The following is a 19,147-nucleotide window of genomic DNA, read 5'->3' as shown; positions in this document are numbered from 1 at the left end:
CAGTAGTGGCAGATGTGTCTATACAGAATACAAAAATACACTAGTACAGAAGAAAAAAGCAACTTTTCTCGGTACAAAAGCTATATGTCTCCATGGCTTTTTCCTTCGCAACAGAGGTGTGTGTGGTGGACTGTGGTCCCCATGGATCGTGCATCAGTGGTGTGTGTCACTGCGAGGAAGGCTGGACAGGGCCGGAATGTGAGCAGAGGGACTGTCACCCACGCTGCATCGACCACGGAGTCTGCAGGGAGGGCAAGTGTGACTGCCACCAGGGCTGGACCGGTGAACACTGCACCATCGGTGAGCCACGATGACACACGCTGTACACCTACACACACTTGACAGAAGGGCATGGACTGCAGGGGAAATGTATTCATGGGCAGTCTTCAAAGAGCAACTTTGGAGTTTCAGTATTTTCAGTGCAAACAAGTAACTTTTCATGACAAACTAGTGATAAATAGTTTCTGGTGGTATTTCCGGCGCTTAGAAGTCAAATGTGGTGTTTTTGTACTGCATTTCACAGACACTGCTAAAATATTGTAGTTAGTTTTGTGGCACCTTTGTCTTTTTTTTCCATTCTTCTATTTTTTTTCTCAGCATTGATCAGCAATGGTGACTACTTTTAAATGCATTAATAGTCTTTTCCCATTTTTTTTTGCAAGCAAACCACTGTTGTTGCTTCGGGCAACATGAAATTCAATCCTTTTTGTGCAGCAGTGAGCCTTTTTTTTCACAAAGAGCTATCCAAAACCAAGAAATGTGGAAGATTTTCTTGAACTGGGTATGACTTAAAACTAATATTGTATTGTGACCATTGATAGAAGCAAGACTTTAGACTACTTTATGGAATTTAATTAAAAAAGTTAAGCATCTCTCCCACTAAACAGAAATGTTGTATTTCCCTGGCTTTTCACATTAATTTTCTGCTCTCTTTGTAAAATCTATTTCTTTTTGCAGCACTGCACCTCAACTTTGTAATTGTTCTATCATCCATTTAGATATTCCACCTTGTAGACTGCTGAAGTGATGCTCCTGTATTAGTGAGTCAAGGGCAGGTATTTAGGGAGCTGAAAAGCCATGGGTAGGCCTCTTTGGAATATCATTTTTCTGAAATGGCGGTGCTTCACCTGGCATTAATGAGGGTAATGAGTTCTGAGATGTCGCTTCCTATTGACCTTTAACTCAGACTTCCTCGACACCTTACCCCCTGTCAAAGGTCCTGTAGTTAAACCCTGACACGCCGCATCAAACAGCATTCCCCTAAGTGTCATTTCCAGCCACTCAATGACGACATATTCCCTGTGAAACAAAGATCTGGCACTCCAAAGTATTCAGCCCTAATTATGTATTTACAAGTTCCCTCATCAGCAATCCCCCGTCCACAGCGCTGATCCATCTCTGAGGGGAGAGGAGATTGCAGTGAGGGAGTTGTTGGAGGGGTCACATTCCTGATCTTATTAATGTTTCCCTCCTCAGAGCCAACTGTGCACCATCCATTTTCTTTTTTCTTTCCTCCTGTTTAAGGCTCCCGTCAGGAATGTAACTCCTTGCTTTGGATGCAGCGGGGATGAATAGGTAGCGCGTTACCTTTTCTTGGAGAACTGGGAGCTTATTTTATCTTTCAAACCCTGAATAACTGCCATTTGCACAAAGCACCTTTTAATCACATTACATGGCCAGAGCTTGAATAGAAGACTTCCTTGGCCATTCTTTTGTCACAAGCATCTAGATCCTGTTTTATATGCAAGGCTTAACCCATTGTCAGCGCTTTCTCAGCACTGCATTTTACCACTAAGGTGTTTTCGATTCATCTTAGTGTTCTGTTGGTTCATTGCCGTGCAGTTGCTGAAATCACTGAAGTGGAAATGACGGCCAAATTGGGGAAAAAAAAAAAAAAAGACAAACTTAAGTATTCTGCTTCATGATGCATTCATATTAGAGTGAGGGTGAGCCTACATACCTCTTGACAAGTAGACAGTAAAATGTTTTGAAGCAGACCAAGATGAAACTGGCTCATGTAGTTTGAAAACAAAGACTGTTATAACACTCCGATATCAAGAGAAACAGTGTGTTCTTCTTTGTTTTAGCCTGTTAGTGTCTTGCTTTTGGCGAAGCAAAGCAGATGGAGAGTGTTAACAATGAATATTTTACTATGCTGCAGATGCTGAATTAATTCATGTTGCTTCCTATGGACAGAAATATCATCAGCATCATCCAAGACACTTTTTTACAGAAAAATGTGGTGATTCTGACCACAGAGGCTTCTATAATTCGGATTAATCACTTCCTGCTTTAATTAACATCTTCATTATTAAGTTTGTCAAACACTGGATATTTTTTTTTTCCTTTACTGTAACTAAACTGTTAATTCACTCCTCTAAATCTGCAGCCTCTGTCTCTTTTGTCTGTCTCTCTCCGAAACCAATTTTCTACTTGTTTTTTTTTTTTTTCCTTATTTGCATTTCTTTGTCTCTCTCTCTCTCTCTAAAAGCAAATTTCTACTTGTTCTTCTTTTTTCTATTTGCATTTCCTAACTCCTACTTATATCCGTTCTCTTTTCTATTTTATGTCTGTATGCCTGTCTGCCTACCTATCTGTCTCTCTCCAACTCCCTCTTGGCTTACATGTATAGCCCTGGATTCCAGAGTATCAGGTAAAAAAACACTTTTCACTTTGCTTGAGAATTATACTTTTCATGCAAGATGTTTTTTTCTGATCCAGTTGAACGCCTTTATTTTGCCTGTGACTTAAATTGAACTCTGGTAAGAAAAAAAAAAAGATGGGTGAGCTCGCACATTCAGTAATATCAGTAGTCATATCCTGTCACTCATGCTTAGTATTAGCTATTCAGCTCAATCACCGCAACGACTGTAATTTATATACACAGTACAGAGATTGAAATTAGAGCAGAAGCTGAAAACGTGCTTTACCTTCACCGCTGGCGAAGACAACGATAATCTTCGGGAAAAAATACCTGTAAAGCTTAATTTTCCTAATATATAAAACCAAGTTGGCAGGTACATCAGCTTTATGCCAGCAACCGTTTCTACTTTTTGTGCTCCCTGTAAGTTATAAGTAAATGTGTTTGTCAGTCTTAGCTCTCTGCCACCACAGAGATAAGTAATTTTCTTTTCCAAATGTTTCCCTTTCCTCGGTTGTGTAATAGGAGCAGTCAAGATAGGATATAAAGGTAAATTGAACCACTACCCCCCCCAAGGGAGATTGTCACAAACAATCCCTCCCTGCTCTCTGTCTTTCCTAGCACGGCGTTTATACACCTGTTCTATGTCCGAGTCGATCATAATGTTTCTGCTGTGATCCTGCTCCCCCCAATATGTCCCCTCATCTCCTGTCCGTCTTAACCAGTCTCACACAGACTCCACGGTCCCTTCTCCCCCTGTCTTAATTCCCTGTGTCTGCCAGATTAAACGCCCAAACTGGTGTGGTTTAGTCATGTTTCGGCTACTTGTCTTCACCCTCCACTAGAAGGAATGCGATCTGGCAGCAAGTGCTCTGTTTTCTGTAAATGTAGAGACTCTGGATCCTTCCCCTTCTTCCCCACACTTCTCCCCCTATTTACATATATACCTCCTTTTTCCTTTGATGTTGCCGTTACTTCACATGAGTATTTCTAACATCTGCAATGGGCTATTCCAACTTTGATTATTTTCCGACATCAGCCATGAACCTCTAAGACAGCCATTGATTTTCAGACTCTTAAATGGGATTTGTGCAACTTTGAACTCACAAAGAGTCCTTCAAATCTTGATTCAGATACAAAAGAAATCCCAAATTTTATGGATTTTACTCAAAGACAGCTGCTGACTTAAAAATTACACTTTAAGGAATCACGCAACCAGAATATAAATCATTCAAACGAGCAAAAAAAAAGAATAATTCAAACTTTGATTTAAACACAAAAAGCTCCAAAACTGTGATGTGGATTTAACTCAACAGCACTGACATGCAGTGGTGGAAGAAGTATTCAGAACCTTTACTTAAGTAAAAATACCAATGCCAGGAATGTAAAACTCCTCCATTATAAGTAAAAGTCCTGCATGATAAATCCTATTTAAGTAAGAGTACATATTATATTATTATATAGTATTAGCAGCAAAATGTACTTAACCTATTAAAAAAAAAGTCAAGTGTTAAGGATGGCACCTCCAGGAAGAATGAACTCTAGTCCAGGGCCTTATAAACTAAATGTACTTAATGCCAGAGTTATTTGTTTCGCATTTTTTTCATTTGTTTTCATTCACATCTCAGTTAAATGAAGTGTTTTTCACACACAGCTTTAGCGTTTAGTGCAGTAAACTATAATACCTCTGTTGTATCCTTAGTGATTTTATTGAATTGTAATAACCCCCTTGTATCCTCTTAGTGATATTGTTGAACTTTATTAACCCTGCGTTTATGCTCTGAGTGATTTTCTTCAGAAGAAAAGTGAATGTGTTTAAACCAGTTACAGCCTGCTTTAATTCAAGGTCACAACTTGCCTTGTGTGTGTTACATTATAACCTGCACTGTGTGGGGGGAAAAAAGAGGAAAAAAGAGGTCCTTTCCAGAAAGATGACCTGTCTCCTTTTTCATATCATGTTACCAACTAGGGCATAGCGCAACTCTTGTTGCATGATATAAAAGCGAGAAAAGAGGAGAAAGTGAGTGCTGCTCTGGAAGGTCGCATTAGGTTTAGATCTTTTTGTGTGACATCATTGAAATTTACAGCACTTATATTGAAATACTCAAATAAAAGAGAATATTTCTTTTTGATCCAGAAGTTGTATTTGTCTTCAGATGATTGTGACTATATCTTATTAGGTGAGCGGATTTTCCCTTTTCATTTTTCGTTATATCAATCCTTGGGTCTAGCAGTAACTATCTTCCCTTTTAGGGAATAGTTCACCTACTTGTATATTGAGTCGGGACCTAGGTACTCTATACAAGCTAAAGTATGACATAGATACATCTCCCACTGAGACTGATTTACACTCTGCTCCACTTAGGATGTACTACGCTCTGGGGACGTAGGTGACCCGGGGCATGTAGATTGTGTACATTGGAAAATAGGTATGGGAAGAGCAAAAGTATAGGTTTCTGTTCATCCCCATATCCCTGGTGGACTCTGCACAAGTCAAGCCAATTTTATTTATATAGTGCCAAATCACAAAAGAAGTTATCACAGGGCACTTTTCATATACAGAGGAGCAGGTCTAGACTGTATTCTTTAATTCACAGAAACCCAACATTCCCCCATGAGCAAAAACTTGGCAACAGCAGCAAGGAAAAACTCCCTTTTAAGGGGAAGAAACCTCAAACACAACTGGGCTCTAGGTGGGCACCATCTCCCTTGACCAGTTGTTGTGAGAGAGGAGGGAGGGGGAGAAGGGAGAGACAAAGAGAGCAAGAGAGACACAGAGATGCACAGCAACAGAGATGATAATAATAACAACAATAATGATAATAATAGAAATATGACTAATAATAATAGTAATAGCATTGGGCATCAAGCAGGACCATGCGGGCAGTAACTGGTCCATAGCCGCAGCTCCACAGACATCTGTAAAACAAGAAAGCACAACAACTATGGGGAAGATGCCAAATTAGTTACATGTATTAATGCCTTCAAGAGTAGCCATGTCATTAAAATTGTGTTTTTAAGGTGATTAAGGCGAAACACAGTAACTTCGGTTTTGTCTGAGTTTAATTGCAGAAAATTGCAGGTCATCCAGGACTTTATGTCCGTAAGGCATGCTTGAAGTTTAGTTAAGTGATTGGTTTCTTATGGCTTCATTGATTGATACATATAATTAGGTACCATCTGCATAACAATGACAATTTCTGGAGTGTTTCCTTAAAATATTACCTAAAGGAAGCATATATATATATATATATATATATATATATATATATATATATATATATATATAGAATAGTACTGGTCCAAGCACAGAATCTTGTGATATCGATCTGATAAACAGGGCTTAAACCAGCTTAATGCAGTTCATTTAATAGCAATTAAATACTCCAGTCTCTGTAATAGGATGTGATGGTCATTGGTGTCAAATGCGTCACTAAGATCTAACAAGACAAGTACAGAGCGAAGTCCTTTGTCCAATACAGTAAGGAGGTCATTTGTAACTTTCGCCAGTGCTGTCACTGTGCTACGGTTCATTCTAAATCCTGACTGAAAATCCTCAAATAAACTATTGTTATGTATAAAGTTACACAACTGATTGGCGACTGCTTTCTCAAGGATCTTAGAGAGAAAGGGAAGGTTAGATATAGGTCTGTAGTTGGATCAAGAATAAGCTTTTTAAGAAGAGCTTCTTTCAAGGACTGCGGTACATAGCCTGTAACTAAAGACAGATTGATCATATCTAGTAAAGAAGTGATAATTAAGGGTAAAACTTCCTTAAGCAGCCTTGTTGGGATGCGGTCTAAGAGACAGGTTGATGGTTTAGATGAAGAAATCGTTAGAGTTAGTTCAGGAAGGTCGATTGGAGAAAAACACTCCAAATATATATCAGGTTTTGCAACTGTTTCTAAGGTTCCTGTGTTTGAGGATAAATCAGTGCCTGTTAAGGGCAGTAGGTGATGAATTTAATCTCCAATAGCTAGAATCTCATCACTAAAAGAAACTCATGAAGTTGTTACTACTGAGAGCCATAGGAATACATGGATCGATAGAGTTATGACTCTTTGTCAGCCTGGTCAAAGTGCTGAAAAGGGCTGTTTTTACTTTCCTCTATTGATGATGAGTAATAGGCAGCTCTGGCGTTAAAGAGGGCCTTCCTTTATGTTTTAAGACTATCTTGCCAGACTAAGCAAAATTCTTCCAATTTGGTGGAACGCCATATCCTTTCAAGTTTTCTCAATGTTTGCTTTAATTTGTGGGTTCAGGATTTATACAATAGAGCCAACCTCTTTTGTTTTATTATCTTCTTTTTTAAAGGGGCAATAGAGTTGAGTGTCATTTGCAGTGAGACTGCAGCACTATCAACAAGACGATCAATTTGGGAGGCACATAAGAGTCCTCTGTTGTATTGAGACATAGCATTGAATTAAATGCTGATGGATTCTTTTCCTTAAATTTAGCTACAGCACTATCAGATGGACACATCTAGTTAAGACATTTTTGTCTAATGGCGTAGTAGTCCAGTAACAGGAAATCAGAAGTTAAAAGACGAAAAGTACTCAAGTACTCAATGTGTAAGCAGCATTTTACTGTTGTAGCTGCTCGACATGGATCAGGTTTGAAATACTTTATATACAGTTAGCTAGTTTCGTCTTATTAGGATTAGGCCCCTCCAGAGGGTCACAATATACATCTGAGGTGTTGCAAGATGACCAACGGGAGAGGAAATAGGAAAAAACAAAGTTTTGATAAAAATTTTTTTTGACTTTTTGACTTTTTGACTTTCTCTCTAATCTTTGATTTTTGGTGAAATATTGTATCATTTGAACATTTATTGAAATGAAACCATGTGGGAAGTTTAGAGGGAAAAAATCACTATTTGAAGGAGCTGTTAACAACTCATAGACATTCAAAATGTGACCTGCCTACACACTGCTTTTTGCAAGACATCAAAGGCCAAAATGGCTGGAAACCACTGGTTTAATCTTTACGATGTGTTGTATTTTAAAAGCTTGTTATATTGTCCATTGTGTGAAATCTTCTTCTGAAAGTAACTAGTAACTAAAGCTGCAAAAAAGTCATGGAGTAGAAAGTTAAATACCGTATGTCCCTCTGAAATATAGTGGAGTAGAAGTATAAAGGAGCATAAAAGGGAAATACTCCAGTAAAGTACAAGTACCTCAAAACTGTAGTTTTTAAGTACAGTGCTTCAGTAAATGTACTTATTTACTTTCCACCACTGCTGACATGCATTCACAATATCAGCAAGTTTCCCCTCTTCTATCCCATACACTTTACTTTTCAGTCTGGCTGTACATGCCCCTGAAACTCATGTGAAACGACAGTAACGCCTCACACCCTCCCCCCACATCCCCAGTCATGTCAGAGGTGTATTGTACTGTATGTTCACTCAATACTGTCTTTTATCATTTTTGTCCCTCCTCTGCCCCTGTCCACTTTATACTATGCCCCCTTCGCTCTTGTCTTCCCCCCTCCCTTTCTCCTCCTGATTTCCTTGTTCTGACTCGCTCAGCTGCTTGACACGTACATGTTGTGTTGACAGACGGCTGCCCCGGGCTGTGCAACAACAACGGGAGGTGCGTCTTGGATCAGAACGTCTGGCACTGCATCTGCCAGTCAGGATGGAGAGGGCTGGGATGTGATGTAGCGACCGAAACGCTCTGCTCAGATGGCAAGGATAACGAGGGAGGTAGGAAGGAGTAAAAGCCTCGTACAAATAGTCTTTTAGCTCCGGAAAAAGTGAGTGTGCAGCTCTTATTGCGCAAGATAGAAAACTGGCTTTGATGTGGCTCCTCGGTGACAGTGCAAACAAACAAAACAAATCAATCATACATAAAACATAACTAGAAAGAATATGCAAATGTTGCAGCAGAGCAGACTGTTAAACAGCATGCTTGAAAATATACAGTAGACCAATTATGAACTGTGGTTTAAACTATTTATTAATACTCCACTAGCTGGATTTCTAGTAAACTACTCATCGGTCTAATTAACAAGCCCAGAACTTTGGAGGTTCATATTAGGTGACATACTTCGGAAAAGTTCACACTTTGATGTCAGCTCAGGATCTCTGCTGTCACTTTAATGAACTAAAGTTCACGTTAGAAATCATCTGTGTGCACTGGAGCTCCTCACAATAATGGAGATGCTCCCGTGTTTCTTTTGTCAAACCCTAACACATCCAGGTCAACAAAGCTTTCCCTCCCTGTCTCGACTGTCCCTCCTGTTTTCCAGATGGGCTCGTTGACTGCATGGACCCAGACTGCTGCACTCAAATCTCTTGCCAGGGTCAGACCTACTGTCGTGGCTCGCCTGACCCCGCTGCCACCGCCGGTCAGGGTCAAGGGTCGGCCGCCCAGCCCATGTCGAAAGGCTTTTATGATCGCGTCAGTTTTTTGATTGGTCCCAGCGGCAGCCATGTGATACCCTGGGATAACCCGTTCAACAGCAGGTAAGGGGCTTAATGAATTACTGACAGCTCTTTAATTATTTGGATCACGTTAGCTGTTTGCTGTCTCATTAATGTTTGGAAGAGACACCTGTGTTTGTGCAGCCACTCCAAAACGTCAAAGAATCTCACATCTCTTTGTCTTTGCAGTCACTGTGAGTTGTAAACAAGGTGTGTTTACAGTGGTGCCTCTGTCATAAGCATTTTTTTTTTTTTACCAGTGACGATTAAGTAGCTCAAGAGTGAGCTTATTCCTTGCTAAAAATAGTCTTTATATCTTTAAAAACACGAGCACTCTGTTTCTTAGACAGAGATAACAGGGCCATGTGGTTTTTGGAAAGAGAAAGCACAGCAAACATTTAACTTAAGAGACAGTTTTCACTGCACATTAATGTGTATCTTCTATGAGAAACCTAATTTTTTTGATCATCAACGAGCCAACCATCACACAGTATATTTGAATATCTGAGGCTGGCACACCTAAGTGGACTTTTCTTTGATATTAGCCAGAAAGAGTTTATTTCTAGAAACTTTCTTTCTAACAGAAAACCACATAAAATCAGGCCCATCACAGAGAGTCTACAAAGGGCCAGCATGTTTTGCATGATAATATCAAACAAAGTGTAAATATATTTCTTGATTTATTTGTTATTACTTTTATAGAAATTTATAGTAATCACACCTATTGCTGCTGTAATATGATACATAATGTGATACATTTTTCACTTAGATGACAGTTTCATCTTTTTTTAGCTTCATCAGTCATAAGGTCCTTTTTTCTGTTTTGTAGGATAACAGAGTGTTAAATGTGTCACTTAGTATTCATTTTTAGCCATGCAAGCAGCATTTTAGTAGCCTGTCAATCAGTCTGTTGTGCTTTGGTCCAGACTAAAATATCTCAACAATCTGAACTGATTTTGTACATTTTTGAAATTCACGATCCCCAGCGGATGAATCTTAGGACTTTGTGGATTCCCTGATTTTTTTTTTTTTTTTTTTTGTGCCACAATGAGCTTCACATTTGTGTTTTTAGAGAAATATCTTGACAACTAGTGTATGGACATTTGCCATGAAATGTCATGGTAATAACCTTGATGATCCTGCAAATTTTCATCTTGTACCACCATCAATATTTCCATTTTTCCAATTTGTTTATGACCAAATACCTGCAAAACTAATGGCATTCCCATTGGCTTCAGCTGTACTTTGTGTTTAGTGCTAATTAGCAAATGTTAGCATGCAAACACGCTAAACCAACAAGATGAAAGTGGTAAACATTGTACCTGATAAACATCAACTTGCTGATGTTAGAATTTGTGCATAAGTAGAGCCTGCTACAGAGCAGCGCTGCTACTGTAGCTATTGGATTTTTAGCCATCTCCCTCAAATTCCTCAGTAAGTTTAGTTATAGGATTTATTTACCTTTGCATGTCTCAATAGATACAATAGGTTTTTATTGTGGTTCACAGGCTTGTGACCATGAATGAAGCTTTTGCTTTTGAGGACAGGCTTTTTATTCATTCATTTATTCATGACTTCTTATAAAGTTACTAAACATTTTTGTTCAACGTGTTGAAAGAATTTAATTTCCAAGGTGTTTATTCAAGGTAAAGACATTCATTAAAAATTTCTGATATAAATATAAAGGAAAGGAAGACCTTACCGAACGAACAGACTACTAGGCTACATCAGCATACAAACTGAGAAGACAGTCATATTTTTCACCAAAACCTCAGTGCACTCCCACATCTGTTCAGAATCATGAGCAGCGTTTGTTTTGTGGCTGATGGAGAGGAAAATGATTGCCAACTGTGTGCGCAAGGCTTTGGGAATATTTCCTCCAATAGTTTAAAGTAATCCTTATGTAAATAGTATGCTTTACTGAAAATATAGAATGAGGCGAATCCCCCCCAGTCGGGTTCTCAGTAATCCTCATCCTCATTGTCTTCAGCTTACTGTCGATTTCATGTCTGGCAGAGGCATTAGCTCTCTTGCTCAAAATATTCATTTGCCTTTTTATCTCCTTGTCGAAGTTAGTTTTATAGTCAAAACCATCATGGTGCATTTTAGAAGCTCAGCAAACATGCATACCACTAAATTTGACAAAATTACCTTTTTCTTTTACTGTATCTTACCAGGACAAACATTGCATACATGAAATTAAAAAAGGAGGTCATGAGGAGTTGAAAGAGTCACATAATGAAGTAGAATTCAACAGTGGTAGAATTTGTTTGGAGACCTATATTTTTCAAACATTCATTTGAGGTTATACTGTAGGATGAATTTTTTTTTTTTTTACAGCCATGGCAGAGCATACAAAGACTCTGAAGCACTGGAACAATGCCAGAGAAGAATAAAGACATCCAACAGCAGCGATGACTGTTACGTCTAGTAGTAGAGTATCTGATGTCTAACGGTACAGAGATTGGAAACAGTTAGAGGTCATTCCTCTCTTTCTATTTTTTTAAGAAGCCATTGTGTAAGCCAAGAGAAAGGGAGCAGATTTCAGTATGCGTTCAGGTTTCAGGACTCAGCAGTGAACTTGTCCCTTGTATAGCACAGGGAGAGAGAATAAAACATGTGTTGTGGTCTAGTGTTTTTTTTTTCTTTTCTACCCCCTCTAGTTCCCTAGCCATATCACATGTCCCCACACAAGTCTCCCATTGGGTTTTCAGATGGTGTTTTTCTACAGCCGGCATGAGACAATGACAGATAAGAATGCATGAATTATATGATTCATTTCTGGGGTTTCAGCAGGTGGTGTTACTTGGTGTTTGTTTGGGGTTCGGCTCATGTATCATCTGTCTGCCTCTCAAAAGATTAATAGAGACACAGGGAAGAAAGAGCCAACCTTCGCCGGAGCTCTTAAGTGGCCTTGTTCTTGGAGCCGGTGAATAAAAGGATGGGAGATGGTTGTGCCAGGCCTGTAGCAGGAGGGAAGAAAGAGAGGCTAAAGCTGTTGACCATCCCTCAGTTTGTATACATAATGACCTGGAGATAAAGTGGCAAAAAAGAGACATTTTTCGCCTACCAGTGACAAATGCAGAGGAAGCACTTCTAAAATTCCGCTTTATGGTTGAGAAGAGGGGAATGATTAAACGTTCGTGCAGAAATATCTCCTCTTGACTTCAAACAAAAGACTGACTTTTCAAATTACTTCACACTTAAGAATATAGCAATGAGAAGCAGGGACTAGTATGAGGCGAGTTTTACCTGAAGGCCTTGCAGTCATGTTGAATAATCGCAGAGGATATCTGAGGCTTTAATCATGTATGAGCCTCCCATGTCTGTGATTTATGAAGCAAAAATGCCAAGGAAAATATAGGTTTTTTAGGTGAAAGCAGGAGAGGGGATGCTGGGGGTGGAAGAGCCTTTTGACCAGAAGCAAATCCATTTGCCAGCAGGGTAAATCTATGCGGGGAAAGTGAAAGAGTAATGCTCTCCCATGCTAGACTAACTACCACAGAGATGCCCTTAAGTGAGGCATTTAACCCTCCCACCTGCTCCAATGGCACTGCTCTTTGGCCAACAGTAGGAGGCAGGTTATATTAGGCTACCACCAGGTATGAATGTACTTAAAAATACTTGTGGAAAAGAAAACCTCTACTTCTTCTTTTTTTTTTTTTTTTAAAGGGGGCAGACATCTTTTTTCCCCCATAGATTTCAACAAATACTTGACTTCACCGCTGAAGACTGTGCATATTTTTGTATTCAAATAGTTTTTTTTTTCACGTCTACACTATTTATGACTTCACCTTTCTAAACTGCTGTGGCGATTTTTTTTTTTTTTTTGTATTCCTTTTCATTGTTTTTACTTCCTGACAGTTTGCCTCAAGCATTGCATTTTGTTGTTATGAATTCCTATAAAGTGCCTCTTGACACGTCAACCGCTGAGCTTTGCAACTTCTCACATCAAGAGAATATCTGTAACTGAGTTGAAGAGCTTGTTTTAACACAATTCTTGTTGATTTATATTATCTTTCATCACAAGTATTACCACAGACATTTATCACGCTAGCGAGCACAAGACTCGGGTATGACACTGACAAAAGGCTCTTTTTTTTTTTTTTTTTTTGGAAGCAAATGTACTTGCAAGAAAAATCCCGCTCGGATCACAGCCTCTTGAAAATACAAGTGAGGGGAGATTCTTAATTTAGTGAGGTCAGAGCGATAACAATACTGTGAATATTTCACTCATGAATCTCATTTGATATGCCCACTGCGGAGTATATTGTACACTTCATTTACTGAGTTGACTTTACTTAGCAGACTGATAATTTAACTGTGAATCTTGTTAGCCATTTTTAATATGCTGTGTGTTTTCCTTTTTTAGCTTTGATGCAGACTGTTTTGAACACAGCTTTCTGTGCCAGGCTTGCAAACAGAATTGCCCTGAAGAGCTACACATGTCTTTCTATGCAACGTCTTGTCAATACTTAATAATATGTTTAATAGAAATAGAGGTTAAGCGTGAACAAATTGCATCAATTTATGTGTCCTTGTGGAATACAAATGCTGCAATACATGTGCAAGATGCTGAGAAACCAAACATTGAAAACCTCATCACAATGAATTATAGACTTTTGAAAGGAGTAAAAAGAGAGAGGTGCTCTGTAAGGTGACATTTTCATGAATAATAACCACTCATGTGTGTGTGTTCCTAATGGCCAGTAAATCATACCTCCCTGCTCATGCTGCTGGCAAAGGGACGGCGGTTGTTAACAGCACTGATGCCGCGGCCGCGTGTTGATGGCGACTAGCATTGTTTGTTTACTCAGCCCTTTCTGTGTTTGTTTACCCACACAGCCTGGCGTCAGTCATCCGGGGTCAGGTCCTCACGGGAGATGGGACGCCCCTCATTGGAGTCAACGTTTCTTTCCTGCACTACCCGGAGTACGGCTACACCATCACACGACAAGATGGCATGTAAGGGTGTCCCTGTGTGCACACGTGCATCAATAGTTGCAGCATGAAAAGGCACACAGCGACCCGTCTGCATTTATCAACACTGATTTACATGTCCAAATAAACATGAGCACTCTCTTGTAGGCGGCGCAGCTTAGGTTCAACCTTTGCCCTTGCAACGATTTTATTTGTGGACTGAACTGCGGTCCCCAGACCAGTATGGAAAAAATGCATAAAGAGTCCGACAGTGGGAACAGTCGTCCTGGCCATTATCCAAAAAGCACTCAAAACAAATCGAAACAGCAACACATTGTGCCCTCGAACAATTCCTCATGCAAATGTCACAGTGGTGGAGGCCATTTTGAACCAGGCTGTTTAAAATGCATTGAATCAGCAAGGGTAGAATCAATCTGCCCACGGTGTAGTAAAACGTGGGATTACAGTCTGACCTTCTCCTGATATTACCACAGATGGGTCCTTAATAATGGGAGTGCAAATACATATAAGACAAACGTATGTCACATACTTTACAGGAAGGGTTCACCTCAGGTAGGAGCTTTATTTTGCAGATGGGTTTTAGAGATAGTGAACCAGGCCTTCATTCAAATTCAGCAGATAGAGGTTGTGTTTATGTGTTGCCAGTGTGGAATAAAAGGCTTATGAGTGACAGAGAATTGTACAGCTGTTGTTATGTAGCACAATCCTTGAGTCCCCAGATAGCTGAGGATTAGCTGATTTCTTCAGATATTCCGCCCTGTAACTCTTCTGACAAGGAGCGTGATAAATGGTTGGGGATAATCACACTTGGTTAGCCAACAGATCCGCTCAGTGTGTTAAGAAGGGGAGGGGAGGGGCATCAAAGCCTGGCCTCTTGCAGCTGTGAGCTCCCCACTGCCCAAAGTGAAGAGAGCTCGAGAAGGAAGCTGTTTTAGGTCAGCTGCACAGCTTGGCTGTTGGCATGGGCGTGTGAGTGTGTGTGTGTCATACGGGGTGTGGGTGCGTGCATGATAAATGTGCATAAGCATTCAAATCTGTGAGGGTGTGTGTCTTTGTGCATGTGAATGCATGCAATGTCACCACACAGATACTTTACCCCCTGGGTAGCGGAGCTCGCCGAATATATAGAGCAGCACTTCAAAGACTCGCCCTTCATTTCCAAACCAGTAACTTTTCCCTGAGTAATGTCGTACTAATTAAAATCAGAACTCCCAAGACTCAAGACTCCAAACCAAATTCAACCATAAAGTGTCTTCTTACACCATGCCTGGTTAAACAAAAGTCATAAATTAGATTCAGTGAATGATAATAATATATAGAGGCTGTTCAGAGGGAATAAGGAAAAGTTCTCTCTTCCATTGAAAAAGCATTATCAGACTCAGACTTGAAAGAAATATTTACTTTGCTACTTTGCACTTAAAGAGAAATTCCACAATTATATCAATTCTGTCCGTCATTCTTATCGGTATAAAATAACATCTTACACACTAAGTTATTTGCTTAGATCTGGGTATGTGGCAAATTCCTAAAAAGATGTCCCATGGGTCAAGAAGAACAAATACTCAGCTGTCAACCTAATCTTCATCTTAATTTACAGACCAATCTCTTGATTTACCTTTAACCTACTGCAATTGTCATAGTTGTGCACACACACAAATTCCCTGTGCAATGAGTGGTCATTACTGACATTTTGGGTGTGCTTACTTTTGGATTTATTGCCAAATAAAGTGCTTTAGATAATGTGGTAACAGCTAACCGCCTGCCTGTTTGTCTGACCACTGGTATTTAAGTTATGATGTTGCCATCTTCCAAGGTCTCAGCAAATACTTCTGCAAGTAAAAAGTCATCATAACTCATAGACATGATAGCAAAAATTATGACAATTAGGCCCGAATTGCTTGGAAGAGTCTGCAAATACAAGTGAATATAGTACAATTATAGCTAATAAATGTATTTTTTATCAAATCAGTGACAATTTCCATTTCATCATAATTTGTTAAGGTTTGACCTTCTGGCCAACGGCGGTGCTTCTCTGACGCTGAGTTACGAGCGTGCTCCGTTCCCCACGCTGCACCGCACAGTGTGGCTCCCCTGGAACGTTTTCCATGTGATGGACACAGTGGTGATGAAGCGGGAAGAGAACGACATCCCCAGCTGTTACCTGACAGGTCTGATCAGGCCCAACCCCCTCATCCTGGCCACGCCCCTCTCCACTCTGTACAAGACCTCCCCAGAGGACAGTCCCATCATCCCCGAGACCCAGGTGAGACCGCTGCGACAAGAGGTGACATGGGGACATGACAGAGTGTGTCACATCACAGGATTTTTATGATCTTTTCCGAATTTATGCTCATATTTGATTGTTTTCAATGACTTTAATAATTTGACTCATGTTTGATCCCAATATTATGGTTAGCGGAGTTGAAGATACACAAGCATGGAGTAGCAATAAATGCTGTTATCTATCTTTTACCGCGGCTTCTCTCTCTTATTTCAAACAGCCAGATTTGCCTTTCAGTTTGCCTTTGAGCTTTGATTGAATTCAGCCGTCTCCTCAAATACTAAGCCATAAATTGTCTCAGAGCAACACAGATAAATTCTGAGGGCACATCGCACATGGAGGTCGCATGCCTCAGGATTTGGTTTGTATCCATTTGGCCCAAATCAGAGCTGAAAATCCCTAAATATAAAATGTGACTCTGCAGCTTTTGCTGTTTAAAAAAAAAAAAAAAAAAGATCTGTGTTACATTTGAGGGAGGAAAATCAGAATTGCTTGGACATGCTTCAGCATGAGCGTAGTGGCAGCCTGAGGTGAAACCTGGTCAATAACTTGGACTCTACAGGAGAAAAAAGAGGATAAGAGTTATCAATTTCTAGAGCTGTGGTGTTCAAGTAAAAGTATTTTGTTCATGTACTCAAATAATAAAGGATTCATTTATTGCCTGTGGAGTTTTCTCAGTTTGAATATACTAATATAGTGTGTGGTTTGGTATAAGAATTCATTTTTAATATTTTGGGTGCTCAACACAAAATCATAATGTTTGACTGCGCCGCATATAATTATCAGAGTCATCCTCAACATTAAATACTAGCAAACTCCTGTTGCTCCCGTTACTTAAGTCTACACTTCACACTGTGAATTTGGCACCCGTCTGACTGCTAATTAAAATCGCAGGTCCTTCACGAGCAAGTGGCCATACCAGGCAGCGACCTCAACCTGGTCTACCTGAGCTCCAGGGCAGCTGGCTACAAGCCCATCCTCAAGGTGCTCCTGACCCAGGACCGTCTCCCCTTTGGCCTGATGAAGGTGCACCTGATGGTGGCCGTCATGGGCCGACAGTTCCAGAAGTCTTTTCCTGCCTTCCCCGACCTCTCCTACACCTTCATCTGGGATAAAACAGACGCCTACAATCAGAAGGTCTTTGGCCTGGCGGAGGCAGTGGGTGAGTTACCCGCTGTGAAGCCGCTGTCTGAAGATGTTGTGTTAGCGTGGGTTCACTGTCAGATACTTGCGCTACCTTCAGGCGATGAACCTTGGTTGAACTTTTCAAGATTGATTTGATGTTTTTTTCTAAATTGAGGATTATTTACCCAGGGACTGCTTTTGTTATCATGTGCAATAAAGATTTAGCAGGTGGTGTGAAATCCTGAAATCCCCCAGTGCTGCATTTTTGAAGGCCACTGCTCTTTTGCTGACATCTTTGTTTTGCATGTATGATATTTCAGCAGCAGTGCACTGACTAAAATATTGCCTCTGAGGCAGTGGCCTGAAAAAATCCAGGGAGGAGCAATAGTTGACAAATGATAAACAATGACAAAAATCATTTGACTGAATCATACATAATGTATATTAATTATATTTTTCTTTGTAGAATCACAATGTCATCTTTAGCAGTGCATTTGAGTGCACTTCTGTTCATATTATCTTGTTTTGCAGAACTCCATGAAGTAGTACTGCATCTTAATTTTTTGCAGCAAAAACTTTTTAAAGTCTGAAAAAGGCTAAGGGAGTTTTTGTTAAGAAGGATGAATATATTTCACAGCCCTGACAATCAACTGAATTCACTCATGGCTTATAACTGCAACCATATCATGGCATTTATGATACTTACAATAATGTGTTCCATCTGAGCCTTTATTGTTTAAATAATTCATGCCACTTTACATGCTATTTCGTGTTGTGGTTTATTTGCATTTACACAAGATAAAGCAGACAAATGAGAGGAGAGCGCATAAAACAAACTGTGCAGGTGAGACACTAGAAATCCCACAGGCCTTCTAAAATCATCCCAGCTGGAGAAAATTACATAGTCAAAGAGAACGCAGAACCAGCAAATACAGAAAACAGCCAGAACGTGTGCTGAATGTCTTATATTGTCAAAGCCTCATTGCTGCCATAACTGTCAGGTAAGGAGGATGCAACCTTGCTCACCATAGGCACCTACCATCATTACTTTCAGTGTCAGTGGGATATGAATACGAGTCCTGCCTTGATGTGGTGCTCTGGGAGAAGAGGACAGCGGTGTTACAAGGCTATGAACTGGATGCTGCCAACATGGGAGGATGGATGCTGGACAAACACCACATACTGGACATTCAGAACGGTAAGAAATGCACTCTGGGTTTAACAGAACTGCTCATATACAGTATATAAGTGTTTATGCGTGTGCATGTGGGGCAGAGATAGGTGGCCTCTTAAGCTGAAAACACACCGTGTTCATATAACGTGCGTCAAGTGCTGCCCCCGGCACCAATAGGAAGCGTCACACTGCAGTGTGTCAAGATAGTAGTTACCCAGATGTAACTCCAGCTTTATGAGCACAGCGCAGAACAACAAAATGCCATGGGTTGCCTATTACAGTTTTTGGTTAATAACTAATCTGAGCAGTGAGATTATGTTTTGAAAGCAGCAGATCAACTAACAATTCATTCATTTGTGAGATAGTGAACTGGTGAAATAGGTAACTAGTAAATAACATCTGTAGTTGGGCCAACATTGTATTTAAGAACAAAACAGCTTCTTCTCTGGGAGAAAAAAACCTTTTTTTTCAGGGGTGACACTGGAAATAGGATAGTGGCGTGAAGTGTCGCAGGGCGGCGCGTTGACGTGCACCTAGCTGCTGCCGGTGTGGGGGTTG

The 19,147-nt window shown here is 40.1% G+C and overlaps 1 protein-coding gene across 4 annotated transcripts in view; it reads left to right on the top strand.

Moving 5' to 3' along the window:
• si:dkey-237h12.3 (teneurin-3) overlaps positions 1-19,147 on the top strand; it is a 143,112-nt gene that overhangs the window by 93,125 nt on the left and 30,840 nt on the right. For 2 of the 4 annotated variants that reach the window (XM_044363709.1, XM_044363708.1), the window contains exons 12-19: positions 115-300; positions 3,167-3,190; positions 8,202-8,348; positions 8,894-9,110; positions 13,914-14,033; positions 16,011-16,272; positions 17,185-17,452; positions 18,470-18,613. In XM_044363709.1, the coding sequence (XP_044219644.1) occupies positions 115-300; positions 3,167-3,190; positions 8,202-8,348; positions 8,894-9,110; positions 13,914-14,033; positions 16,011-16,272; positions 17,185-17,452; positions 18,470-18,613 (1,368 nt within the window). The remainder of the gene's footprint in view (positions 1-114; positions 301-3,166; positions 3,191-8,201; positions 8,349-8,893; positions 9,111-13,913; positions 14,034-16,010; positions 16,273-17,184; positions 17,453-18,469; positions 18,614-19,147) is intronic. The other 2 variants (XM_044363711.1, XM_044363710.1) reach the window with 1 other exon arrangement.

Source organism: Thunnus albacares, chromosome 10 (genome assembly GCF_914725855.1).
Source record: "Thunnus albacares chromosome 10, fThuAlb1.1, whole genome shotgun sequence".
Lineage (NCBI taxonomy): Eukaryota > Metazoa > Chordata > Actinopteri > Scombriformes > Scombridae > Thunnus > Thunnus albacares.
This window is presented reverse-complemented; position numbering and strand designations above follow the sequence as displayed.